Genomic DNA, 26,336 nt, shown 5'->3' with positions numbered 1-26,336 from the left:
AGAATTCTTTAACCTAAAATGAAGGTAATGGATATAACATACAAGATAGTATGTTAGTGAATCTCAGTCTTTTCTACTTAGGACTAATGCTGTGTTTTCTAAAGAGTCAGTTCACTTTATTCTTTACCTTGTGGCCTGGAGAAATGCTATGTTAACTGAATATCAGAATGAGAGAGAAAGGAATAATAAGAGAATTTAACGTGCTACAGCCCCCATAACGTTAGCCTCATCATCTATTTGACAGAGAAACTAAGACTCTAGTTCTGTCACAAGAAATGGCTCATTGCCTCTTTTTCACAGAACTGTGCATTTAGCTAAAAGTGTTCAGTCAAAAACTAAGCACAGACCCTTGATGGGAGAGTGTAATTTAGGCATTTATATTAAAATTTTAAATGCACATATATTTTAACATAGCAATAAAAACCACAAAGGTACTAAAGGAAATCATAAGAGAATTTTAAAAAATAATCTCAAAGTGGGAAAAGGCCTTCTAGTGTGACACAAAATCTGCAAACCATTAAAAAATTTTTATAAACCTAACATTAAAATTTATTCATAACAAAAAGCACAATAAAAAGACAAAAAACAGGGGACCCTTTCCCTCTCCCCACGTGGGAGTCTGTACTTGATCTTCAATAAATCTCCATCTTTGCTTAAAAAAAAAAAAAAAAAAAAGACAAAAAGCAAACTAGGAAAAATATTTGCAACTAACATTCCAGGAGAAATGCTAATTTCCCTAAAATGCATTCATCAGAATACTAATCTCTTAAAGCAAAGAGTTTCTGGGTAAATAGGTTTGATATACAAAATTTATGATTTCGAGTTTTACAACACACATTGCTCCACTATAATTGTGAAGTCCTGTAGTAAAGCATTTCCCAACTGTATTAGTACAAAGGCCATCTACTAACATCTTTCAGAACACAGTTTTTATTATTGTCAGGAAAATTCATAATTCTGTGTTACCATGAGGAAATCATACATATCTATATCCTAAATATGTTTACATCTACTTGTGGGAATTATTTACTTGTTAAGGGAGTTTCAAAACTATAATTTTATCAGAGTTCCAATCTCATCCTCACCACCACCAAGGAGGTTCCAATACCAACACTCAGGGATCAGAGTAGGACAAACTGAAAACCACTAGGGCACGTTTCTTGAAGGCTACCTTTTATATTATTAATTCAATACTCAAAGTTACCTACTAAACAGTGCCTTTTTAAGTAGGTAAAATATATGTAAGTGAATACTGACACAAAGAATAAGCTTCCTATAGACACACAGAATCGTATGCATTGCAAAATACCGTACTGCACAAAGTCAAAGTCAATTACTGTCCGAAAGAACAACATTACATTTAAGAATGACACGCCTTGCCCTGACTGGTTTGGCTCAGTGGATAGAGCGTCGGCCTGCGGACTGAAGGGTCCCGGGTTCGATTCCGGTTAAGGGCATGTACCTGGGTTGCAGGCACATCCCCAGTAGGAGGTGTGCAGGAGGCAGCTGATCGATGTTTCTCTCTCACTGATGTTTCTAACTATCTAGCCTCTCCCTTTCCTCTCTGTAAGAAATCAATAAAATATATTATAAAAAAAAAAAAAAGAATCACACGCCTCAGTTAATGTGTTCATATTCATTATCTCACTGGGTCCTTACTACAAAATACTTGAAGGTAGGCTGGGTAGATCTTGCTATCCCTGAGGTACAAAAAAGAAAACTAGAGGTACAAAAAAGAAAACTAAAGTTTCTGTGATTTGCCTAAGGGTTAGTAATGGAAGAACTTAGCAGACATCCAGGTTCGCTAACTTCTCTATATTGTATCTATAGACTAATGCCATAAGAGTTTGAATTATTTTTTTATTCATTTTAATTTCAAGTATCATATATAAAATACCTGAAGGTTATGCTCAAAGCAGGTCAAGGTGTTATTAAATTGATTGAGGAAGTTTAACGTGCTAATTGACAATTCTTCACTTTTGTTCGTTAAACAATCTGTCAAAAAAACCACAAAAAAAGTATATTAATATATCTCAAGCAACAATTATATATTGCCATTTCTCTCCCTCAAGTTATCATCTTGTTTCACACTATAGTAATTCTTTATTTAAACAAGCTTGAAGTGTTCCATATAAGGGAATTTCCCATATACATAAAATTTACCCCTTTTAGTTTCCAAAAGTTATTTTTTATATAATAACCATTTTCATGAAAATCTTAAAATAATCACGTATTCTTTCTTTATAAAAAAAATATACCAATCAATTTTTGTCAGCACAATATCTTAATCATGAACATCGTTATCAAATGCTGCCTTAGTAGGAGGATTTAGTGCTGTTTAGGCATAAGACTGTTTATCCTACACTAATTTTACCTAAATTCATTTGCTTTTTTATCCTTTCCTGTATCTAATTCAGTAGGTCTGTGTCTCATCATCACTACTGGGTCATTAATTGCATCTAACATGGTAACATTTTTTCATATGCCCTTTGGGAGAACAGAGAAACAAGCTGGTGGGAATTCTGCCTGAAATACTGATAAAGAGGCTTCAAGTAAAGCATGGGGGAGAACAAAGAGAACTGTTTACAGGTTTTAAAAAATCTCACACAAATGATATACCTCTGCAACTTGCTTCCCTTGCTTAGCATTAGCTCAAGTTCATTCCTTTTAATTGTTTTCTATGTTGAATGTAGCCCAATTTACCTATTCTCCCTTCTTCAACAAACCTATTCTTTATCCTCACTTTGCTTTTACCTCTCTGTGTTCTCAGTTTACCCTCTCGTCTGGTAGGTTCAAGTGCCTAGCTTCACATCCTAGAACTCATGGTCAGCAGTTTCAATTTCACCCTCCTAGAATCCTGATCCTCTTTGTGTTCCACATACAAACATTTTCAACACTGGAAAAACTCCATTTACTTTCTTAACTCCAATTCTGGCTGTAGAATATTATTTTAGAAATTCTAAAGTTACAGAAAACTTCTAATTCACAATTCAAATTCTAATTCACAAAACAATCCTTATAGATGCCCTACCAATTACTCTACAAGGGATGTTCCCACTGTTTTCTATTCTGTAGCAATCAACCCCACTCTTGTCCCCCTTAATTTTAACTGGTAGCTGTATTATATACCCCCTCCGGGCCACGTATTATGATAGCTCTCAACTGGGAATGGAGAGACAGGATAGGAGGCTATTGCAATTATCCAAGAGAAAGGTGGCAATGCAAATGAAAGAATTCAATGGATAATGGAGACTGAGTAGGCAGTGAAGGGGACCAGACTATGCCACCTCAAAATAAGCCTCTATAGCATATGGATTATTTTGAGCTAAAGGCCATTGATAACCAGCAGATGCAAGAAAACTCTAAAAGCAGGACACAAGTTTTTATTTTGTAAATATTTATAAAGGAAATTTCCATTTGCAAAGATGCTTGCCTATCATGTAAAAGGAAGAAGAGGACTCAACAACTCTTACCAATGGAGAGGCACTAACTTCAATCTCTGTAACGAGCCTTACTAGACAACCCTTGTTTACCATACCTTTCCTGGTCACCCTCCCATAACTTGTCTCCTCCACCCAGAAGCCCCAAGTCCCTTTTCTTTCATTAGCCTAAGATGGCATATAAACCCAAACTCTAACCATCCCTTTGGGTTACTCATCATTGGGGGCTCCCATGTATACAAGTGCAATACATTTGTTAAAAACTTCTGTTTGTTTTTCTCTTGTTAACCTGTCTTTGGCCAGTCTAATTTACAGAGTCTCAACCAGAAAACCTAAAACAGAGGAAAAAGATGTTTTTCTTCCCTACAGTAGACACTAGGATATGACACACTCTGAGATATGCATGTAGTATGATAAACAACAATCATTACAATGAAAGCTAACAATAACTGAGTGCTTGTGCTATGCTTGTTCTTTAAACACTTTTTTCCCCCATTTCATTCTTACAACAATCCCATGAGGCAATAACTATCACTATCTCCATTTTCTAAATAAGGAACTGGGGCTTAAGAGGAATTAATGAAGTTGCCCAAAGTCACAAAACTGTTAAGTGAAAACTTGTAATTTCTACTCAGTCTGATTCCTGAGCCTGCACCTTCAAACACTAAAAAATAATTAAATACTTACATATAAATTCTAACCATTAAAGTTCAATACTCGGAGTAAAAAAAAATACCTGCCACCACTCCTCCCTCCACTGCTCATAAATGTATTACACAATGCAGAGATTCGGTCACTACCAAATGATCAGTGTTGGTGCCTGAGATACAAACCTAAACCTGGTGAATGGGGCAGCAATAGCAATTAAGACTTCTTTGTGCAAATTTTAAAGACTTCCCCTGTGGGTAAACTAATTACCAAACACACACACACACACATGCACACACACACACATCACACACCAACACTCCTGCTTCCAGAGGCTGAGCTGGAATTGGGCCCCGTTCACCCCTCACACAATCCCCCAGGTACACGGGTTGGTCTGCACCTTGTATACATAAGGCCCTGCTAGTGAACCTATTTCTACAGTCTTTCCTTCTCTCAACTCACATACTCTATCTATATTCCCTGCAGCTTTTTCTTCTCAAGAATGTGAATTCCTTTCTAACTGTTCACATTATCACTTAAAAATCTGAGGGATCGCTTCATAAATTAGCAGATAGCCAGAGAAACAAAGTGGCACACTGGGGAATCATACATCAAATTAGTAAGGCACTGAAATATAAAATATACATTCCAGACCCTCAATTAAGTATCTTCTTAATTATGCCACATTTTCTTTACTATTTAAAAATTTTACTCCATCTGTCAGCTTTCAGAAAGTTCACATACTGAATTCTTTAAAATATAACATAAGCCCTCCTCCCCCGCTTAATCCTGGTTTAACATCATCACAAAGTTGCCCTGAATCATTTTAAGCATGAGGCAGAGTACATATAAATAAAAAGAAACACAATAACAAATATGCAGAATATTAGTATATTGGGCAAACCAGATTGAACAGGTTTTCCTGTATAGGGAATACAATTGCATCCATGGCAATTGTACATCTGTGTTATAATGAGCCATGTCATGGCAACTGAAATACATAATATAGGGATAGATGAGTGTGTGTCCATCCCTGTGTTGCCTACAAAAGTAGTACATGAATAATTGAGAGCAATGCTAATTTCTTCCATACAAAGCATGTAAATTTCTTTATAAAAAAGTAATCTGTAGAGTTAAAAAAGGCAAACAAAAGAAAAAAGTGATTTACAAAGGAAGCTCTCTGAACAACAAAGAAGTTAATCTCTTCTATTTCACTGACAGCCATTCTTTTTCCCTTAAAATAACTGGGACATTAAATTAAAAGCTAGTTATATAGACTGGACATCTTGTTATATACTGTATTAATGCAGTATCATCAAATTTTTCAGTGATCATTAAACAGTGGCATTATACAGCATAAAGAAATTCATTTATATAATGAGGCTAAAAATGTCTTCATTATTAAAGAGCCCTGACTTTCTCATTTAAAATAAAGGAACTCCAGTAAAATTCCTTTTATCCTTTTATAGGAACTGGGAACATGAAGTTATAAACAGTGAGAGACTATATATTTTAATTATTAAGTTAAGGAATATTAATGATGATAAAGCTTCCTATAAGCACTAAATGAAGTGGTCATTATAAATTTTCCTCATCTCAGATAATCAATGCAGCCTCATCAAGGTCACATTAGCATAGCTTCTTTCTCATTGAGGGCTGAAGCATCAGCTCAAAAGGCATTCTTAAGGGTGTTAACAATTCAAGTGAAGACCTTCATGGAAACCTACTGAATTATCATAGTAGGAATTATACATCTTTCGTAAAGTATTTGGCATCTAATAGGAATTTGTATAAAGATATCTGCTGTTTTTCAAAACTAGTTTTATAGAAAACAATAGAGACAAGCACCAATTTCTGAAAAACAGGGCAAGCTTCAGAAAATATGGTATAAACTAAGGGAACTTTGTACCTGGACAATGTAAGTTTAGTAAGTATGAAAACTAAGACATTTTAAATTGTGAGATACAAATGAGTGAGTCTAGTCGGTGCTTAGTATATTACCATATAGATAAAATATGGGAAAAAGAGGTTCTGGTTAATTGACCTTCATGTTAACCATTAAGTTTTATTATTGATTTTTAAAGAATCAACATATAATAAATGAAGGGTATCAGAATATATCTTTCTAAAATATACCTCTTTGCCATAAGAATTATTTTGAGCTGAAGGCACTTGAAACAGCAGATGCAGAGAGAAGCTTTTTGTGATTCCCCTTATCTGCCTAAAGACAGATCCTCCAAAAGAAACTCAATTGTCATAAATCCCTTCCCTGGGAGTTTGATCAACTAGGGAAGATTGACACTTATCACCAGAATGGAAATCAATGGAAGAGAATCAAGAGTCCAGAAATAAACCCTGACATACAGAGTCAACTGTGAGCTGAACACATAAAAACAGAGAGGAGAATGGTGATTGCCAGGGGTTGGGGGTAGGAGAAATGGGGAAATGTTGGTCAAAGGATACAAGCTTCCAGTTATGAGGAAGTTCTGGGAATCTGATGTAGTAATTATAGTTAACAATACTGGATTAGGTACTTGAAAGTTGCTAAGAGATTAAATCTTAAATGTTCTCACCACAAAAAAGAAATGGTAATTATGTCATGTGATGGAGGTGTTACCTAATATAACACTACAGTGGTAATTATTTGCAACATATAAGTGTATCAAATCAACACATTATATACCTTAAACTTACACAATGTTATATGTCAATTATATCTCAATAAAGTTGAAAAAGAAAAAAACCAAAGAACGAAAACACTTAACCATAAAACAATCCATGGTGTCATCAAATCTGGTCACTCCGCTAGTTATTCAACTGTCACATGCATAAGACAACCAAGAAGCATCTCAATAATAAAACTATCCTTATGTCCACAATGCACTTCTGATAACAGCTTCAAAGTTCTGCACAGGAGAATTAGTTAATATATTTTCTTTACTTCTTAGCAGTCATTCTCCATAAGAACTAGTTTCCATGTTATTTGTAATGTGAATTTAAAGAGTTGAGCTCTTCCTGGAATATATAGAAACACTCTCACAAATGAAGATTTTATAAATACAGATTTCCCTTACAAAATGCTACTTCTACTATTTTCAGGGCTTCTCCTGTTTCTGCTGTTTCTCAAAATAATTAGCTCAAAATAATCCTCATGCCAAAGGGGCATATTTTGGGGTGGCATGATCTGGTCTCTTATAGTCATATTTTGGGGTAGTATATTTTGGTCTCCTATAATACAAAATGACAACATCCTGGAAAAACTTCTGATTGGGCACAATTTGTTTAAAATTATAGTGTGATATGACTGCCTTCTTCCATTTCATTAAAAGAGTAAATATCCCTTGTATTCTTTTACATATTTCATTTTCAATCATTTTTCAATTATAGTTGACATACGTTATACTTTCAGGTGTTTGCCCCAATGATTAGACATTATATAACTTACTAAGTGATTGATCAACCTGATAAATCTCATACCCATCTAATACCATATATAGTTATTAGAATATTATTGACTATATTCCCTATGCTGTACTTTACATCCCAATGACTATTCTGTAACAACCAATTTGTTCTTCTTAATCCCTTCACCTTTTTCACCCAGCTCCTCCAACCCCCTTCCCATCTGGCAGCTGTTAAAATGTTCTCTGTATCTTTGAGTCTGTTTCTGTTCTGCTTCTTCATTTATTTTGTTTTTTTAGATTTGTTTGTTAATAAATATGTATTTATTGCTATTTTATTGTTCATATTTTTTCTCCTTCTTCTTAAAGAAGACCCTTTAACATTTCAGGTAATATTGGTTTTATGGTGATGAACTCCAGCTTTTCCTTGTTGGGTTATTCTTTTACATATTTCTATAGGCAAATGATTTCATAAACAATGGCTAGATATGTAAGAAATGGGTTTTCTTTTATGTGCAAAGGTAAAGAGAAGACTTTAACATCTTTCAGTAATATCATAATTATTACTAAACAGTTAACATTTCTTGAACATTAATTATGTGTCAGGTACTGAGTTAAGTACTTCACACAAATGATATCATTTAATCCTCAAGACAATGGTATAACGTAGGTTCCATTATTACCATCAATTTAAAGATAAGGAAACTGAAATCCCAAGAAGCAAAGTTACATACACCCAAGGTCTGGCAGCTAGTATGCATTATGGCTAATAAGTGCCAAAGTTTAGAATCAAACCCAGATCTCTCTGACTGCAAAGCTCATGCTGGTAACTGCTACTTTTCTGCCTTTCAGTATGTTCCCAAATGGTTCCCACTAATAAACCCCGATGCCAATCACAGTTCATTAAACATAGTAATAAAAAGTATTCCATAGATTCAAAGAGTTCAAGGTTCATTAAAATCTGACTCTATACTATTGAACCGTAACTGCAATGTAAACAGGAAAGAATTACTTACTTGCACAATTTGCCTTCTGCCATGTGGAATTAAAGAACTCAGACAGAATCACAACTATTTGCATTCTATCTGCCATTAAGAGACTTCTGGCACAACTATGACTCTCTGAAGTATTCTGTAACAAAAAAGAAAAGAAAAATACAACGTGAGTATTTTTAAGAGCTTCCAAACAACTTGAGACAAAAAAAAAAAAAAAACCTTTTAAAATTAAAATATTTATTCTAAGCATTTTAACATTTTATTTGATATATTCAAGTAATGTCACTAATAATAACAATTATAATAAAACAATAGCAGCTAACATTTGTTGATACAACGTTCATTTGCAAGGGAATAAAATCTTTGTTCTTAAATAAGTGTCTGCTTCTATAGTACTACCTCAACAATTTAGGCCCAAATTGCATGCATGTCATATTTCTTAACTTTTTGTGCATAGGAAAAAATTCTGGAAAGTTGTTCTCAAAATGTAGCAGTGGTTATGTGGACATAATGGAAATATGCTGTTTTTGTTGGGTTTTTTTTTTTGCCTCTTTCACACTGTCTAAATTTTTCTACAATGAACATATATTATTTACATAATTTTTTTACTCTGGTGGATAAATTATCACAAAACATTTAGTTTCATCTTCTAGGTGATTTTTGGTTCAAAATCTTATAATCCACAAGAAAATGTGACACATTCAGTTTGTGCCCAAAGTTTGTACCCTGATAAAAAAATATGCTTTCTTCCCACAGATCACTTTAATAACGAAATTCACACTATGCAAATAATAAGTCCAAGTTCCTAAATTATTTAATCCTTATATATTTCCCTTCCCTTTTGCTCCAAGCAAGGAACTAAGTCCTGATGACCCTTCATTTTTTCAAAGTTAATGAACTCCTACTACTTACGAAGCACTATAAGAATCCTGGTGTGAATCTACAACTACGGCACCCACCTAACAGCTGCGAACCCAAGAACACCAGTCCCCAAGTGTTGCAAGCATGCAGATTCAGAGGAGCTCTATGCTCCCTCACAAAAAGAAGAGAGAGAGAGCTACATAACCAGACACCGGAGAAGAGAGATCATGGGGAGACAAAGAAACAGCCCGCATATGAAAGAAAAGCAGGCATCACCAGAAAAGGAAGTAAACGAAATGGAGGCAAGCAACCTGTCAGAGAAAGAATTCAGAGAAATGGTCATAAGGTGGCTGAAAAGAATGGAAGACAAATTCGACAATATGTGTAAGAACCAAGAGGAAATGAAGAAGAACCAAGAAGAAATGAAAAATGACATCGCTGCTGTAAAGAACTCAATAGAAAGCATCAACAGTAGACTAGAAGAAGCAGAGTACTGCATCAGTGAGCTATAAGACATGGTAGGAAAAAATACCCAAGTAGAGCAGCTTCTAGAAAAAAAAATTAAAAAGCAGGAGGAGAGCCTAAGGGAACTTTGGGACAACATGAAACAAAACAACATCCGCATAATAGGGGTACCAGAAGAAAAGGAAACTGAGCAAGGAATAGAAAACCTGTTTGAAGAAATAATGACAGAAAATTTCCCTGATATAGGGAAGGAAAAAACCCACACAAATCCAAGAAGCTCACAGAGTCCCAAGCAAAATGAACCCCAAAAGACCAACGCCAAGGCACATTATAATTAAATTGGCAGACACCAACGACAAAGTAAGAATCTTAAAAGTGGCCAGAGAGAGACAGAAAGTTACCTACAAAGGATCCCCCTTCAGACTAGCGACTGATTTCTCAACAGAAACACATCAGGCCAGAAGGGAATGGAATGAAATATACAAAGTCATGCAAAGGAAGGGTCTGAATCCAAGAATACTGTACCCAGCAAGGCTATCAATCAAAATTGAGGGTGAAATCGGGAGCTTCACAGACAAAAAGGACTAAGGGAGTTTATTACCACCAAACCAGCAATGTAAGAAATGCTAAAGGGCCCTGACCGGTTTGGCTCAGTGGATAGAGCGTCGGCCTGTGGACTGAAAGGTCTCAGGTTCGATTCCGGTCAAGGGCATGTACCTTGGTTGCGGGCACATCCCCAGTAGGGGGTGTGCAGGAAGCAGCTGATCGATGTTTCTCTCTCATCGATGTTTCTAACTCTCTATCCCTCTCCCTTCCTCTCTGTAAAAAATCAATAAAAATATATTAAAAAAAAAAAAAAAGAAATGCTAAAGGGTCTGCTGTAAAAAAAAAAAAAAAGAAATAGGAAGTGAAGAAGGAACACAGGGGTAAAGAATAAAAATGGCGACAAACAAGTACCTATCAATAATAACTTTAAATGTAATGGATTAAATGCCCCAATCAAAAGACATAGGGTAACAGATTGGATAAGAAAACATGACCCATATATCTGCTGTCTACAAGAAACCCACCTCAGAAAAAAAGACACACTCAGACTGAGGGTGAAGGGATGGAAAAAGGTTTTTCAGGCGAATGCAAATGAAAAAAAAGCTGGGATAGCAATACTTACATCTGACAAATTAGATCTCAAAGTGAAGGACATAAGAAGAGATAAGGAAGGCCACTTCATAATACTAAAGGGAGCAATCCAACAAGAAGAAATAACTCTGATAAACATATATGCACCCAATACAGGAGCACCCAAATAAATAAAAAAAACTCCTGGAGGATATCAAGGAAGAGATTGACAGCAATACAATCATAGTAGGAGACTTTAATACCCCACCATCACCATGGAAAAATCCTCTAAATAAAAAATCAGCAAAGAAACATCAATCCTAAATGACTCACTAGACCAGATGGAATTAATTGACATCTTCAGAACATTTCATCCCAAAGCCACAGAATATACATTCTTCTCAAGTGCACAGGTGTCATTTTCAAAGATAGACAATATATTGGGTCACAAGCAAAGTCTCTGCAAATTCAAGAAGATAGAAATCATATCAAGCATCTTCTCAGATCACAGTGGCATAAAACTGGAAATCAACTACAATAAAAACAATCCAAAAAAAAAATCAAACACATGGAGACTAAATAGCATGCTATTAAACAATGACTAGGTTACCAGAGAGATGAAAGAAGAAATAAAAAACATCATGGCAACAAACGACAATGAAAACAACAATCCAACATCTATGGGACACAGCGAAAGCAGTCTCGAGAGGGAAGTTCATAGCTCTACCAAGCCTACTGCAAAAAAACAAGAAACAATGGTAATTACCTAACCCTATAACTCAAAGAGTTAGAAAGAAAGCAACAAGAAAAGCCCAGTGTAAGCAGAAGGAATGAAATAATAAAGATAGAGCGGAGATAAACGACATAGAGACTCAAAAAACAATACAAAAGATCAACAAAACCAAGAGCTGGTTCTTTGAAAGGATAAACAAGATTGATGAACCTCTAGCCAGGCTCACCAAGAAGTGAAGAGAGAGGACCCAAATAAACAAAATCAGAAATGCAAGAGGAGAAATAACAACAGACCCCACCGAAATACAAAGGATTGTTAAAAAATACTATGAACAACTCTATTCCAAAAAACTGGACAACCTGGAGGAAATGGACATATTCCCAGAAAAATACAACCTTCCAAAACTCAACCAGGAAGAATCTAAACATCTCAATAGGCCAATAACTATGGAATAAATTGAAGCAGTCATCAAAAAGCTTCCAGCAAACAAAAGCCCGGGGCCAGACGGCTTCACGAGGGAGTTTTACCAAACATTCAAAGAAGAACTAAAACCCATCCTCCTCAGACTATTCCAAAAAATTCAAGAGGAAGGAACACTTCCAAGCTCATTCTATGAAGCCAGCATCACCCTAATACCAAAACCAGATAAAGACAACACAATGAAAGAGAATTACAGGCCAATATCCCTCATGAACAAAGATGCCAAAATCCTCAACAAAAATTCTAGCAAATCGGATCCAGCAGTACATCAGAAAGATCATACACCATGACCAAGTAGGATTTATCCCAGGGATGCAAGGATGGTACAATATCTGCAAATCAATAAATGTGATACATCACATAAACAAATTGGGAGACAAAAATTACATAGTCATATCAATTGATGCAGGAAAAGTATTTGACAAAATCCAACACCATTTCTTGATAAAAACTCTCAGCAAGGTGGGAATAGAAGGACCATACCTCAACATAATAAAAGTCATATATGAAAAACCCACAGCCAACATCATACTCAATGCGCAAAAACTAAAACCATTTCCCCTAAGAACAGGAACAAGACAGGGATGCCCACTCTCACCACTCCTGTTCCACACAGTACTGGAAGTATTAGCCATTGCAATCAGACAAGAAGAAGAAATAAAAGGCATCCAAATTGGAAAAGCAGAAGTAAAGCTGTCCTTATTTGCAGATGACGTGATATTGTACATAAAAAACCCTAAAGACTCCATCAAAAAACTATTAGACTTAATAAATGAATTCGGCAATGTAGGAGGATACAAAATTAACGCCAAGAAATCTATGGCATTTCTATATACCAATAGTGAACTTACAGAAAGAGAGACTAAAAAAACAATCCCATTTACCACCGCACCAAAAAAATTAAGATTCATAGGAATAAACTTAACTAAGGAGGTAAAAGACCTATATGAGGAAAACTACAGGACACTGAAAAAAGAGATAGAGGAAGACGTAAACAGAAGAAAGAACATACCATGTTCATGGATTGGGAGAATCAACATTACTAAAATGTTCATACTACCCAAAGCAATCTATAGATTCAATGCACTCCCCATTAAAACACCAACGGCATATTTCACAGACCTAGAAAGAACTCTCCAAAAATTCATCTGGAATAAAAAAATACCCTGAATAGCCCCAGCAATCCTGAGAAAGAAGAACCAAGTAGGTGGGATATCAATACCAGATTTCAAGCTGTATTACAAGGCCACTGTTCTCAAAACAGCCTGGTACTGGCACAAGAACAGACATATAGACCAATGGAATAGAATAGAGAACCCAGATATCGACCCAAACCACTATGCTCAATTAATATTTGACAAAGAAGGCATGAACATACAATGGAGTCAAGACAGTCTCTTCAGTAAATGCTGTTGGGAAAATTGGACAGATACATGCAAAAAAATGAAACTAGATCACCAACTTACACCATACACACAAATAAACTCAAAATAAATAAAGGACTTACACATAAGATGGGAAACCATAAAAATACTAGAGGAATCCACAGGCAGAGAAATCTCAGACATACGCTGAAGCAATTTCTTCACTGATACCGCTTCTAGGGCAATGGAAGCTAAAGAGAAAATAAACAAATGGGACTACTTCAAAATAAAAGGCTTTTGCACAGCAAAAGAAACCATCAACCAAATAACAAGAAAGCCCACTGTATGGGAGAACATATTTGCAAATGTTATCACTGATAAAGGTTTAATCTCCAACATCTACAGGGAACATATACAACTTAATAAAAGGAAGATAAATGATCCAATAAAAAAATGGGCAACGGACCTAAATAGAATCTTTTCGAAAGAAGACAGAAGGAAGGCCAAGAGACATATGAAAATATGCTCAAAGTCACTAATTATCTGAGAGATGCAAATCAAAACGACAATGTGGTACCATCTCACACCTATCAGAATGGCAACCATCAACAAATCAACAAATGACAAGTGCTGGCGAGGATGCGGAGAAAAAGGAACCCTCGTGCACTGCTGGTGGGAATGCAGACTTGTGCAGCCACTGTGGAGAACAGTATGGAGTTTCCTCGGAAAACTAAAAATGGAACTCCCATTTGACCCAGTAATCCCACTTCTAGGAATATATCCCAATAAATCAGAAACACCAATCAGAAAGGATATATGCATCCCTATGTGCAAAGCAGCACAATTCACCATAGCTAAGATTTGGAAATAGCCTAAATGCCCATCAGCAGATGAGTGGATTAGAAAACTATGGTACATCTACACAATGGAGTACTACGCCGCTATAAAAAAAGAAGGAATTCTTACCATTTGCAGCAGCATTGATGGACCTGGAGAGCATTATGTTAAGTGAAATAAACCAGGCAATGAAAGAAAAATACCACAGGATCTCACTCATTTATGGAAAATAAAGAACATTATAACCTGATGAACAAAAAGATAGATACAGAGGCAGTAAAGCACCGAACAGACTGTCAAATTACAGCAGGAAGGCTGGGGAGTTTTGGGGAGGGTGGGAAAGAGATCAACCAAAGGACTTGTATGCATGCATATAAGCACAACCAATGGACACAAGACACTGAAGGGAGGGGGGGATGAGGGCATGCGCCAGGGGGTAGGGGAAGCTGGGGAAAGGTCAATGGGGGGGGAAAAGGGAGATATATGTATTATTATATGTAATACTTTAAACAATAAAAAAGAAAAAAAAGAATCCTGGTGTTTTGAGGATACAAAAGTATAAGGGAATGCCATCAGCACTGGGCTTCAAGAACCTCCCCAGATACATAAAGATAAGGAATTAAATAGTGTGATGAGTAATAAAAAGGAAAGACTGATAACTCTAGAAAAGAATTGATTGACCAGGTGGGGGTGAGAAAAGAGGGCAGGTCGTAAGGGCAGAATTCTTGCTTTGAAATCCTATATAATAAAAGCCTAATATGCTAAGTGTCCAACCATTCGACCAGTTGCTCTGACGCACACTGACCACCAGGGGCAGATGCTCCAACCAGTAGATTAGCTCGCTGCTGGGGTCTGGCCAATTGGGACTGGGCGAGATGGGTGGGGCACGCCCTGGAGCCCTTCTGCGGTCCCTCCCTGGCCCCGATCGTGCACCGGTGGGGTCCCTTGACCTGGCCTGTACCCTCTCGCAATCCAGGACCCCTCGGGGGTTGTCGGAGAACCAGTTTCGGCCCGATCCCCACAGGTCAGGCTGAGGGACCTCACCAGTGCACGAACCAATGCACCAGGCCTCTAGTATCTAATGTTTATTTTAGTATGGTTACCCTTGCTGAGACTTCGTTTTGCCATCTCATTAAAAGATACATCCAAATAAATGCTTGCTTTTAAAATAGTGAATTAAAGAAAGCATTTTAAAAGCTCCTTTCTTGAAATTGCTTTCAGAGCAATATCAGCTATAGAAGAAAATTTCTATTATCACTTCTTAAATATTACAACATAGCCTAAGGAGTCAGACAAGTCTCAGTCACTAGTTGACAATCTTGAGCAGCTGAGGTAACCTCTCAGAGGTTGTTTCATAATCATGAGTCTTACATAACATACATTAATCACTTGAAACCTAGTAAGTAACTGATATATGCTTTCTCACCTAGCTACCTTGCTGCCAACCTAAAATGCTCTAGGTGGGTATAGTTGGCTAGGTGTAATCAGTTACATGAGTTGAAGCTTCATAAGCAGATGACTGGCTATTTAAAAAAATCAATACAGCCTTAGCTGGTTTGGCTCAGCGGATAGAGCATCATCCCTTGGACTTAAGGGTCCTAGGTTAGATTCTGGTCAAGGGCACATACCTTGGTTGCAGGCTCAATCCCTGGCCCTGGTTGGGACTTAGGTGAGAGGCAACCAATCAATGTGTCTCTCTCACATCGATGTTTCTCTCTGTCTCTCCCTCTCCCTTCCACTCTCTCTAAAAATCAATGGAAAAATGTCCTCGGGTGAGGATTAACAACAACAAAAAAATTGATAGCCCTGTTGGTGTGGCTCAGTGGTTGAGTGTTGACCCATGAACCAGGAGGTCACGGTTTGATTCAGGATTAGGGCATATGCCCAGGGTTGCGGGCCCTATCCCCAGCAGGTGGCATGCAGGAGGCAGTTGATCAGTGATTCTCTCTCATCACTGATGTTTCTATCTCTCTCTCCCTCTCCCTTCCTCTCTCTGCAATCAATAAAAACCTATTTTTTTAAATCCATACACTTTAGTCTGTATAAGGGGTCAATGTGTGGGGTAGTTCAGTTGAGGAAGACATCAGTAAAGTTGGGAGAAATTAGGAAGTGAGATTTGAACTAAGCCCTATACTGAGAAAAGAAAGAGGATTCTAAATTAGGAGAATAAAATGATCAATGGGTGAAAATGGAATGATTACATGGTATTCCGGAAGTATGCAGTAGGCTAATATAGCTAAATGGAGTGTACTGTGAAAGTAGAGGCAGCAGAGGGTCAATTTAGGGCAAGGTTATGAAGAGTCTTGAGGGTCAAGAGATTCAGACAATGAGAAATTTAAAAAAAATTTTGCAGACAGTGACATGAAAAGCAGAGTTTGGAGAACATAGGTCTCTAGGTTATAATATGTAGTGTGAGGAGGCAGAGAACATTTCCATAGTTCAGATATGATGAAAAGATGGTGGCAACCATGGAAATGGAAGGGAAGTGATGAATAATCCCAATGATAATGATGTACTCATTGAGTACATCATTTATGATGTAACTAGTAGCCCGGTGCACGAAATTCATGCACATTAAAAGGGGATTAATTAGAGGAAATAATTTAATATTGCTATTTGCCCTTTCTCTATAATAGAAGTGTCAGAGATGAAAGAAAATTAGTAAAATGTATATGAAAACCTTCCTCCTGTCAGAGTCTGGGGCACACCACGGGACCCAGAGTCAAGTCCCCGCCCACCCATGTGTGCCTCAAAATCACGTGAGACCCAGACCTGGCCAGCCCCCGCCCCCATTGGGCTAGATCCAGACCTGGCCAGTTCCACCCTTGTCAAGCCCCACTGGGCAGGGGACATAGCCTCAGGTCCCCTGGCCCAGTGCCAGGACGGGGGGCGTGGCCTGAGGTCCCCCAGACAGACTGGGGCAGGGGGGTGTGCCTTGAGGTCTCCTGTCAAGTCCCGCCAGGTGGGGGACATGGCCTGAGATCCCCTGTCAAGCCCCACTGGTTATGGGGCATGGCCTGAGGTCCCCCGTCAAGCCCCACCAGGCGGGGGGGGGGGGGGGCGGGCACAGCCTCAGGTCCCCCAGCCTGGCACTGGGAGGGGGGCACAGCCTCAGGTCCCCCGTCAAGCCCCGCTGGGCAGGGAGCGCAGCCTGAGTTCCCCCGACCCAGCACTGGGGTGCACCTTGAGGTCCCCTGTCAAGCCCCGCTGGGTGGGGAACATGGCCTGAGGTCCCCTGTAAAGCCCCGCCAGGCAGGGGGGCGCAGCCTCAGGTCCCCTGGCCCAGTGCTGGGGCGGAGGGTGCAGCCTGAGGTCCCCCGGCCTGGTGCCGGGTGGGGGGGCGCGGCCTGAAGTCCCCTGTCAAGCCCCACCTGGTGGGGGCATGGCCTGAGGTCCCCCAGCCTGGTGCTGGGTCGGGGGAAGCAGCCTGAGGTCCCCTAGCCCAGCACCAGGACGGGAAGCACACCTTAAGGTCCCCCATCAAGCCCTGCCGGGCGGCGGGCATGGCCTCAGGTCCCCCAGCCTAACGCCAGGGTGGGGGGCGCAGCCTGAGGTCCCCTGTCAAGCCCTGCCAGGTGGGGGATGCAGCCTGAGGTCCCCCTGTCAAGCCCTATGGGGGTTGGGGGAGGGTGTAGCCTCAGGTCCCTGCTGATTGCTCATTAAGGCTCCTTATGGGAACTTGGTTTCAGCTGTGGGTGCAGCCATCTTTGTGATGGAGTGATGGTCAATTAGCATATTCCCTCTTTATTAGATAGGATGGTTCTCAATGCCCCAAATACAGGACTTACTCCTTATAACAACTCTATGTAGTAGTATCCTTCTGGATTCAAACCCAGCCTCTTCCACTACATGGCTTTGGATAAGTTACATAAACACTCTGAGGCTGTTTCTTAAACCTTAATATCCATCTATATATGCCTAGGTTCCTCATCTGAACAGAAGTTCCTGTGGGAAGGAAACTTTGCATTATATCTTTATATTCCCAACACCTAGTAAGTGACCAAAAAACACTGGCCCTTGGTTTATATTTAAAATTATTAATACTCAAATACTCATAACTACTTAGCAGAACCCTAACCACAACAAACCCAACCATTTTCATCATGCCTGTTTGGCAAAAAGTAAACAACCAAGCAGATTATTTGCACGATAAATCCATAATCCCAAACTGCACTCCTCACTGTCTGCTCCTTCTCCCCTTTTTAAAACCACTATTCCAGTCTTCTCCACTCTCCCTGGAACTCTTATATCCCTCTCACCCCTTACTCTCAAGAGAACATCTAGCCTCCTAGTTGACAGTGAAAATAGAAGCCATCAAGTTGAAACTCTGAGCTGCCTACCTCTATATCCAACCTCTCCCTCTATCCTCCTGTTACAGTGCAGAAAGTCAAAGGCTCATCTCTGTATGGATCCCACCTACTCTGCTTTCTCAGGAAAACTGACCTTGTTTACTTTTTCCACCCTCTCTATAGAATTCTTCCCAGGAGCATTTACACCTGTTCAAGTCTCTGCCATCTTAAGAAAGGAAGTAGCGAAGAAGAGACAAAGGAATGGAGGGACAACGTAAGAGAAAAAAATTAAGAAAATAGCTGAGTCCCACATTCTGCTGTAATGGCCTATCTTATCTCCTCTTTAAGGTCAAACTCTTCAACAGCTGTGTAGGTTCACTCTTTCCACTTCCTCATCTTCCATTCACTATTTAACCCACTTTAATCTTGCTTTCTCCTCCAAGCACTCCACCAAAATCACTCTTGTTGTGGGATGCACCAAAAATGCCAATGTTGATAGATGCACTTCCAGTACTCTCAGCAGGATTTGACACAAATAACCACCTCTTCCCTTTTCATTTATTTACAGGACACCACACTCTTCTAATTTTTCTTCATCTTTCAGATTCTTTCTCAGTCTCCTTTGATCATATACAGATACAGTTATAGATATAGATACATAGATTGATTGATTTCAAAGAGAAGGGAGAGGTAAAGAGAGACAGAAATATCAATGATGGGAGAGAATCATTTTTGGCTGTCTCCTGCATGCCTCCTACTGGGGACTGAGTCCGCAACCCAGGCATGTGCCCTTGACCTGAAATGAACCTGAGACCCTTCAGTCCACAGGCCCACGCTCTAACCACTGAGCAAAACCGGCTAGGGCTCCTTTGATTCTTTATTCTCTACCCAAGTCTTCAACTCTTAGCATGCCTTATTCATCAATTATACTCAGCATGCCATGGTTTCACACACTGCTTTTAGCTATCTATTCCCAAAAATACTATCTCAAATCCAGATCTATAGACATATATATCCATCCACACATGCATTATCTCCACTTACATATATCATAAACATCTCAAAAGCAACATTTTCAAAATCAAGTTCATGATCTCCCCCACCACCACCACCACCAAACAGGTTCCTCCCTCCATTTGGGTAAATAGCAACCCTACTCACTAAGCAACTCTTATAAAAACACTGGAAATCATCATCTCCTTTCTTTCACTCTCCACATTCAATTAACTACCAAGTCTTGTCAATTTTATCTCCTAAATATCTCTGAAATCTATCCATTTTTCCCCATTATAATGGCCCACATGTAGTCTAGCCACCATCATTTCCCTTATCACTGCAAGAGTCTCTTCATTTCCCCACACCAACTCTTCCTCTACCCTCCCAGTCCGTCCCTCCATTCCTCTCATATAGCCTGCCAGAGTGATCTTTTAAAGTACAAATCTGATCATGTCATTCTGCAGAATTAAATCTTTCACTGACATTGCACTGCTTTAAAATCAAAATCTAAAACCCTTAACATACCCTACAAGGCCCACATGACCAGGAACCTGCCTATTTCTTCAAGCTCAGCTCACTAGTCTCCTCCTGGCTCACAGGGCTTTGAGTTCTTTCTAGTCTTCAAACACAGCAGACTCCCACCTCAGTCTTCACATCTGCCATTTCTTTATATGTATACCTTCTCTCCCGACCCATATCCTCTCAAATTTTAGGTGTCAGATTTATGTCACTGACCACTCTACCTTCCCTCAGCCCTAGTGAAGATCAGCACCCTGTTATGTGCTTTGGTATCATCTGAGGTTTTTTTTCCTGCACAACACTTATCACACTTGAGCTAAGTAATTACTTGTATAATAAAATGTTTAATGTCAGTTTTCCCTACCAGACCACAAGCTCTACTCATTCACAGCTACATCCCTAGTAACTACCACTAGCCAGCACTCAATAATTTTTTGACTGAATACATAAGCAGCATTATATTTTCTCATCTCTAATGAAAGACACAGATTATTATGTTATGCTATGTTCCAATTTTGTCTATATTCCTAAGAATTTATTTATTAATCTACACTAAAAGTATGAACACTTCTAGGTACACACCCCCAATCATTAGCACCTTCATAAACATATGTATATATCTATATGTCTATCTATATAAATTTTAAACAAACCAAGTAGAATAAGATAGAGTTTAGCAATTCAGAATATGCGGGGCCAAAGCATCCTGACAACCATTCTGATGATGTTGAGCAGCTCAATGAAACCACATTCCTATCAGTTTAAACTAAAAGAAGAAAGCATGACTCTAAAGAAGGAGGAATACATCAGTTCTACACTCAGGTTTCTACAAATCTCTGTATTCTTTACCTTAAGATAATAAAACTGTATGTGATCCTGTCCCAGTAATTCCAAGAGAAAGTTAAGAAGAAAATAGAATTCTCATCAGATAATTCTATTACAGTTAAATGAATTAACTTGCTGTACCACAGAAACAGCTTGCCAATTTCTCCTTTGATTCTTTTTCTCATTGTTATACTCCCCTCCTCCCTCAATCAAGCCATGGACATAGATTCACTCTAAATAGATGAGAAAGGCCCTAGCCAGTTTTGCTCAGTGGATAGAGCATCAGTGGACTGAAACGTCCCGGGTTCAATTCAGGTGAAGGACATGTACCTTGGTTGCAGGGCTCCATCCCCAGTAGAGGGCATGCAGGAGGCAGCTGATGGATGTTTCTCATCGATGTTTCTAACTCTCTATCCTTCTCCCTTCATCAATAAAAACATATTTTTTTTAAAAAAAAAAGAATAGAAAAAAAGAATAGCAGCCCTAGCTGGTTTGGCTCAGTGGATAAGAGTGTCGGCCTGGGGTCTGAAGGGTCCCAGGTTCGATTCAGGTCAAGGGCACATGCCCAGGTTGCAGGCTTGATCCCCAGTAGGAGGCGTGCAGGAGGCAGCCGATCAATGATTCTCTCTCATCATTGATGTTTCTATCTCTCTCCCTCTCCCTCTACCTTCCACTCTGAAATCAATTTTAAAAAATATTATTTTTAAAAAGAATAGCATGTGCTTACTGATTAAACTAATTTAAATGAAAGAAGTCTATCTGAGTATAAGAAAATATATTACTCTTTAGAAAAAAAATCTCCCACGCTCACACACAAAGGACAACTGATTCCTTCAAATTCACTCCTAAGAAACTCAGGAAACATTATCCCATATGTACCTTACTGCACATGATGGTTCAATTCTCAAACCAACCCAAAAAAGCCTATTAAATCCATGAAGTACCTCAGAACCATAGAAATCATGCTTTTGAACTAATATACCACATCCAGCTCTAAGGAAAGGAGGGGAAAGAGAAAAGTCTAGAATGAGTTGGAGAGGAAATGCAGATTGGGAAAAGGGTTTTCTGCATTTTCTTATCTCTTTACCCTCTTCCTTTCACACAAGGGTGAGGCGAGCCGGGTGCCCAGGTCACTGGTAGAATCTGAGAAGCATGAAGGAGAAGGAAGTGTTTGCCACCTCCACGCTGGGAAGGGCAATTCATGCAGAAATATGTACAGATTGTGTGATGCCCCTAATACTGTACTAGAGTTTGCAGTAATTTTTTAACCTCGTCTTAATTCCACAGTATCTGTACAAATGAAAAAGGCTTTTGCTGTCTCAAAAGACCCAAGCTTTGCATCATGATCACAGTCATTCTGACCATAAAACAACTCACCTTTGCTCAAAACAGAATATGATGCCATATAATACCCTATTAACAGGGACAAGTCTTGGGGGCTTTATTTTTAAATCATAGTGAGATGTACATATGTATATATGTATGTATAAATATATACATATACATACATATATATATATATATCCCCTTCGCCATACCCAGTAGAAGTATGCCTGAAAAATATTGCATGTAAACCTAAATTTCTTTAAACTACTTTGAAAACTAGCTCTTTACAGAAAGATTGACCACAGGGTTTATTTAATGCAATAAATCCCCTCTTTATATATAAAAAAATAGATTTATGTTAAGTGATATCAGGCTGACTTAAAAGATGTAACTATATACAAGTCTGTATTTTGCCAAACCAACTATGATTTATGAAATAATTCCAACCACATTTTCATGAGACTACTTGTGCTCTCAATACCAGAGAAACTTCCCCACTCCACAATCCCAGTTATTCATGCTTTTCCTTTACAAGGCATATCCGGCCCACACCTCGTGACTCCCACCAGCCCTGACACTCTCTAATCGTTTCCTACTCTAGACCCTATAAGGTTCCTAGGAACAGGAAGGTATCTTCTGTGTCTTTTTGTTGTTATTAATCCGCACGCGAGGATATTTTTCCCATTGATTCTTAGAGAGAGTGGAAGGGAGGGAGGAGGGGCGAGAGACAGAGACATCGATGGGTTGCCTCCTGTGCACGCCTCGACCTCAGGTCGGGATCGGGCCTGCAACCCAGGTACATGCCCTTCACAGGGAATCGAACCCGAATCCTTGGGTCAGCGGGCCAAGGCTCTACCAACCGCTCTAACCACCGAGCCAAACAAGCCAGGGCTTTCATTTTTTTAAGTCCTTTATAGCACCTACCCACATGACCAGAAAAGCTCTGAGGGTACCAAGAATGGGAGGTAAATTTACTGTTTTCTAAAATTTTAGCTCCCATTTACTAAGAACAATTACTATGTGCCAATATTCTAAGAGTTCTTTTTATCCCATCTTACAGATGAGAAAACAAGTACAAAGAATGCAACTTGCGGTGAGGACAGGGCTAATAAGAGGAGGAAACTAAGACTCTAAAATAATACAAGGACAAACTTCTATAAAGTGGGGGGTCTGAACATTACTGGCTGCAAACTTCAAGCTCCTAGCCACTACTGCTTCCCCACTCCACTTAGGATTTCAGGGGAGGCGGGGTCCTTCCTGGGGACTCCAGGTGGAAATGGGAAGCTGTGGTGGAGTTTGGGGAAGGGAGAAAAGGAGGAGAAGGAAAGGAAAAAGCTAGGGTGAGGCGTGGAGGAGCCTCAAGAAAACTAGTCATATCTATCTGTACACAGTGTGTGCCAAGAGGATGCCCAACAGCAGCTACGAAGGCAAAAATTCAAGCCCAAGCCCTAAAACGCCATCCACTTTTTTGATGCTCAAACTCTACAGTCCTAGTCCAACCCCTTTTTCTTACAGATGGAAAAACTGAGCCCCGCCCCCAAACCCCGAGGTAGCCTCATCTCGCCCTCCTTTCCCAACCCTCACGCCAGAGGTTCCAGTGTGCTCCTCTACATACCCCCACGGCTCGGCTGATGTTGTCCATCTTGCTGGCGACCTGTTGGAAGAGGGGGTAGCAGGTCTGGCAGAGGCGCACCGGCCGGGCGCCGCGCACCAGACACCCCGTCAGCTCTGCGCTGCTGTTGGCGAAGTCCAGCAGCAGGTCCCGGCACTCGGGATCCAGATCTGGCAGGTCCGGGGGCAGGGACTGTGGCCCTAGCCTTCCTCCCCGCAGCAGGGTCAGAGACAAGTCCTCCACCTCCAGCAACTGCTGCTCTGACAGGAGGTCGTACAGGACCCTGCGGGGGCTGCCGTCCACGGCGAGCGTGCCCAGAGCCAGCCCCGACCACAGCAGCGGCACCAGCAGCAGCCCCGGCAGCAGCAACGAACTCCGCCGCGGATCTGTCGCATCGGGATCCATCGCGGGGTTCCCACACCCCAAGGCGCTCGCCGCCGACTCTCCACAGCGAGCGGGCGCCGCCGACCGCCACTGCTTCCGGTTTTCTTGGGCGCAGGCCGCGAGTGGGGTCACGAGATGCGCGCGTCATGGCCCCGCCCCCGGCGCGCGGCGCCCCGCCCCATTGGCTGCCCGGAACCTCTCGCAGCCGGAGGGCCGGCGCGCGAGCAGCAGTGCGCACGCTCGGGAAGCCTCGCGCCCCCTGCCGGTGTTGTGCGGCTGACAGAGGGGTGTGCAAGGCCCATGAGCCGAACTCTCCTGCCCTGAGAAGACGGGTTTCCACCGCTTTGAACAATTAAATCTCGGGGGGGAGGGGGAAGGGGTGGGGGGGAGGGAGGGGTCGTGGCCCTCGATCGCCCACTGCAGTGGGCGTTCCCTGCCGTCCAGAAGTCACACAGCAGAAAGACGGACGCGAGGGAATTATGAGTTAGTGCCCTAAGACCGCTGGCAGGTGCCTGTGCAGATTTGTTTACTTGGTGTTTCTTAACATAATCTTACCCGTCATCCTGTTCGGAAAGGGTGAAAACGTCTGGTGATTATTTTTGGTAGTGGAGCCTAGTGGCTTCCAAGCTTTAAAAAAAAAAACACACACACACACACAACAAAAAACCGCGAACCCGCCAGAGCCGCCACTGCCAGCGACATGTGCAAAGTAATTCAGAGGTCCAGGTCCGTGGGGCCGGCCAGCCTGAGTCTGCTCACCTTCAATGTCTATGCATCACAGAAGAAGGACTCACCTCACAAAACTTCCGTGAAGGTTAATGAGCTTGCACTCGGTTCCCGAGAGTCAACTAAATATGTGGAGGAGCCAAAGACTCAACTCTAAGAAAGCGTCTCCTATCTCCAGCATATAAAAATTGGTGTCGGGAACCGTACTCCCACACTGAGCCCAAGATGCGAAATTGGGTTCAGTGGGGGTTACATAGCTATGAATATCTCCAAAATGCACCGCCCGCATTTGTTCCAAGACTTGGTGTTATTGGTTTTGCTGGCGTTGTTGGACTCCTTTTGGCTAGTTCAAAAACAAAGAAGCTGGTTTATCCACCTGCTTTCATGGAATTAGTTGCCTCTCGTTAATATCCACAACAAGCCACCATATTTGTCCAGGTCAGTGGAAGGAAATTACATGACTGGGGTTAACCAGGAGAGTCAGAAAAGACTTGTGAAGGAGAACTTTCAAAAGCTAGGATGTAAGAACAGTTCTCCTAGAAGTAAGTAGATTACTCCATGCTCTGCCCACTTTAATCAGTTATAGGTAAACATTGGAAATTCATACAGTAAACCATTATTTGTACAGGAAAATGGCAGAGTAGTCAGTATTAAATGCAGTAAACTGGCTTTCTTCTTCAGGAAAAACTAAAAGACAAACAACAACAAAAAACACACTAAACTGTCTACATCAACATGGTCCAATAGACTGTGTGTGATAATGGAAAGACTCTATATCTGTGTTGTCTAATACAGCAGCCACTAGCCACATGTGGCTGTTGAACACTTGTACTATGACTGAGGAACGGAATGTTTAATTTAACTGTACAGAGGCCCATCTGGCTAGTGGTATTGTGTTGGACAAGGCAGGACTAAGTTCTTACTCTGTAGCCTGGTCCAAGACTGGCTAATGTCCAGGTTTGCTTGGGACTGAAGGATTCCCAGGGTGTAGCACAAAACTCCATCCAGTTAAAAAAACTTGGGAAATCTGCTCGACTTCAAACTCCCAACTAGTTTCTGACATGCCCAAGGCAATAGTAGGGAACACTCTCTAATAAGCATCCTATATTACTCCTGGGCTGTAAAAACAATTTAAGCTAATGACCTGGAAAATGGTTGTCTGACAAATAGCTGACAAGTTTGGTAGAAAATTATTTCTCATCTGTTTTGTGTCACTCTTCTTTCATTTTTACTTCATAAATTGCAGTTACTAAACTAACTCCTATTCAGAAATGGAATTTATGTATCTCTTGACAATTTCAGAGTATGTTTTATTATTT

The 26,336-nt window shown here is 40.2% G+C and overlaps 1 protein-coding gene and 1 pseudogene across 2 annotated transcripts in view; one reads left to right on the top strand and one right to left on the bottom strand.

The window, feature by feature from the left end:
* OSTM1 (osteoclastogenesis associated transmembrane protein 1) overlaps nt 1–24,445 on the bottom strand; it is a 31,271-nt gene extending 6,826 nt beyond the window's left edge. The window contains exons 1-3 of the mRNA XM_080665308.1: nt 23,911–24,445; nt 8,506–8,620; nt 1,898–1,995 (exon numbers count right to left, since the gene is read on the bottom strand). Of these exons, the coding sequence (XP_080521434.1) occupies nt 1,898–1,995; nt 8,506–8,620; nt 23,911–24,312 (615 nt within the window). The 5' untranslated portion in view covers nt 24,313–24,445. The remainder of the gene's footprint in view (nt 1–1,897; nt 1,996–8,505; nt 8,621–23,910) is intronic.
* Nucleotides 24,446–24,991: 546 nt separating this feature from the next.
* On the top strand, nt 24,992–25,488 carry LOC308246997 (MICOS complex subunit MIC26-like; annotated as a pseudogene). Its single transcript has one exon. The product of its transcript is annotated as an MICOS complex subunit MIC26-like (transcript).
* Nucleotides 25,489–26,336: the final 848 nt, after the last annotated feature.

The sequence above is a fragment of the Plecotus auritus genome (assembly GCF_963455305.1).
Source record: "Plecotus auritus genome assembly, chromosome: 4".
Lineage (NCBI taxonomy): Eukaryota > Metazoa > Chordata > Mammalia > Chiroptera > Vespertilionidae > Plecotus > Plecotus auritus.
Note: the sequence above shows the minus strand (reverse complement) of the source record. Positions and strands in the feature narration are given on the sequence as shown.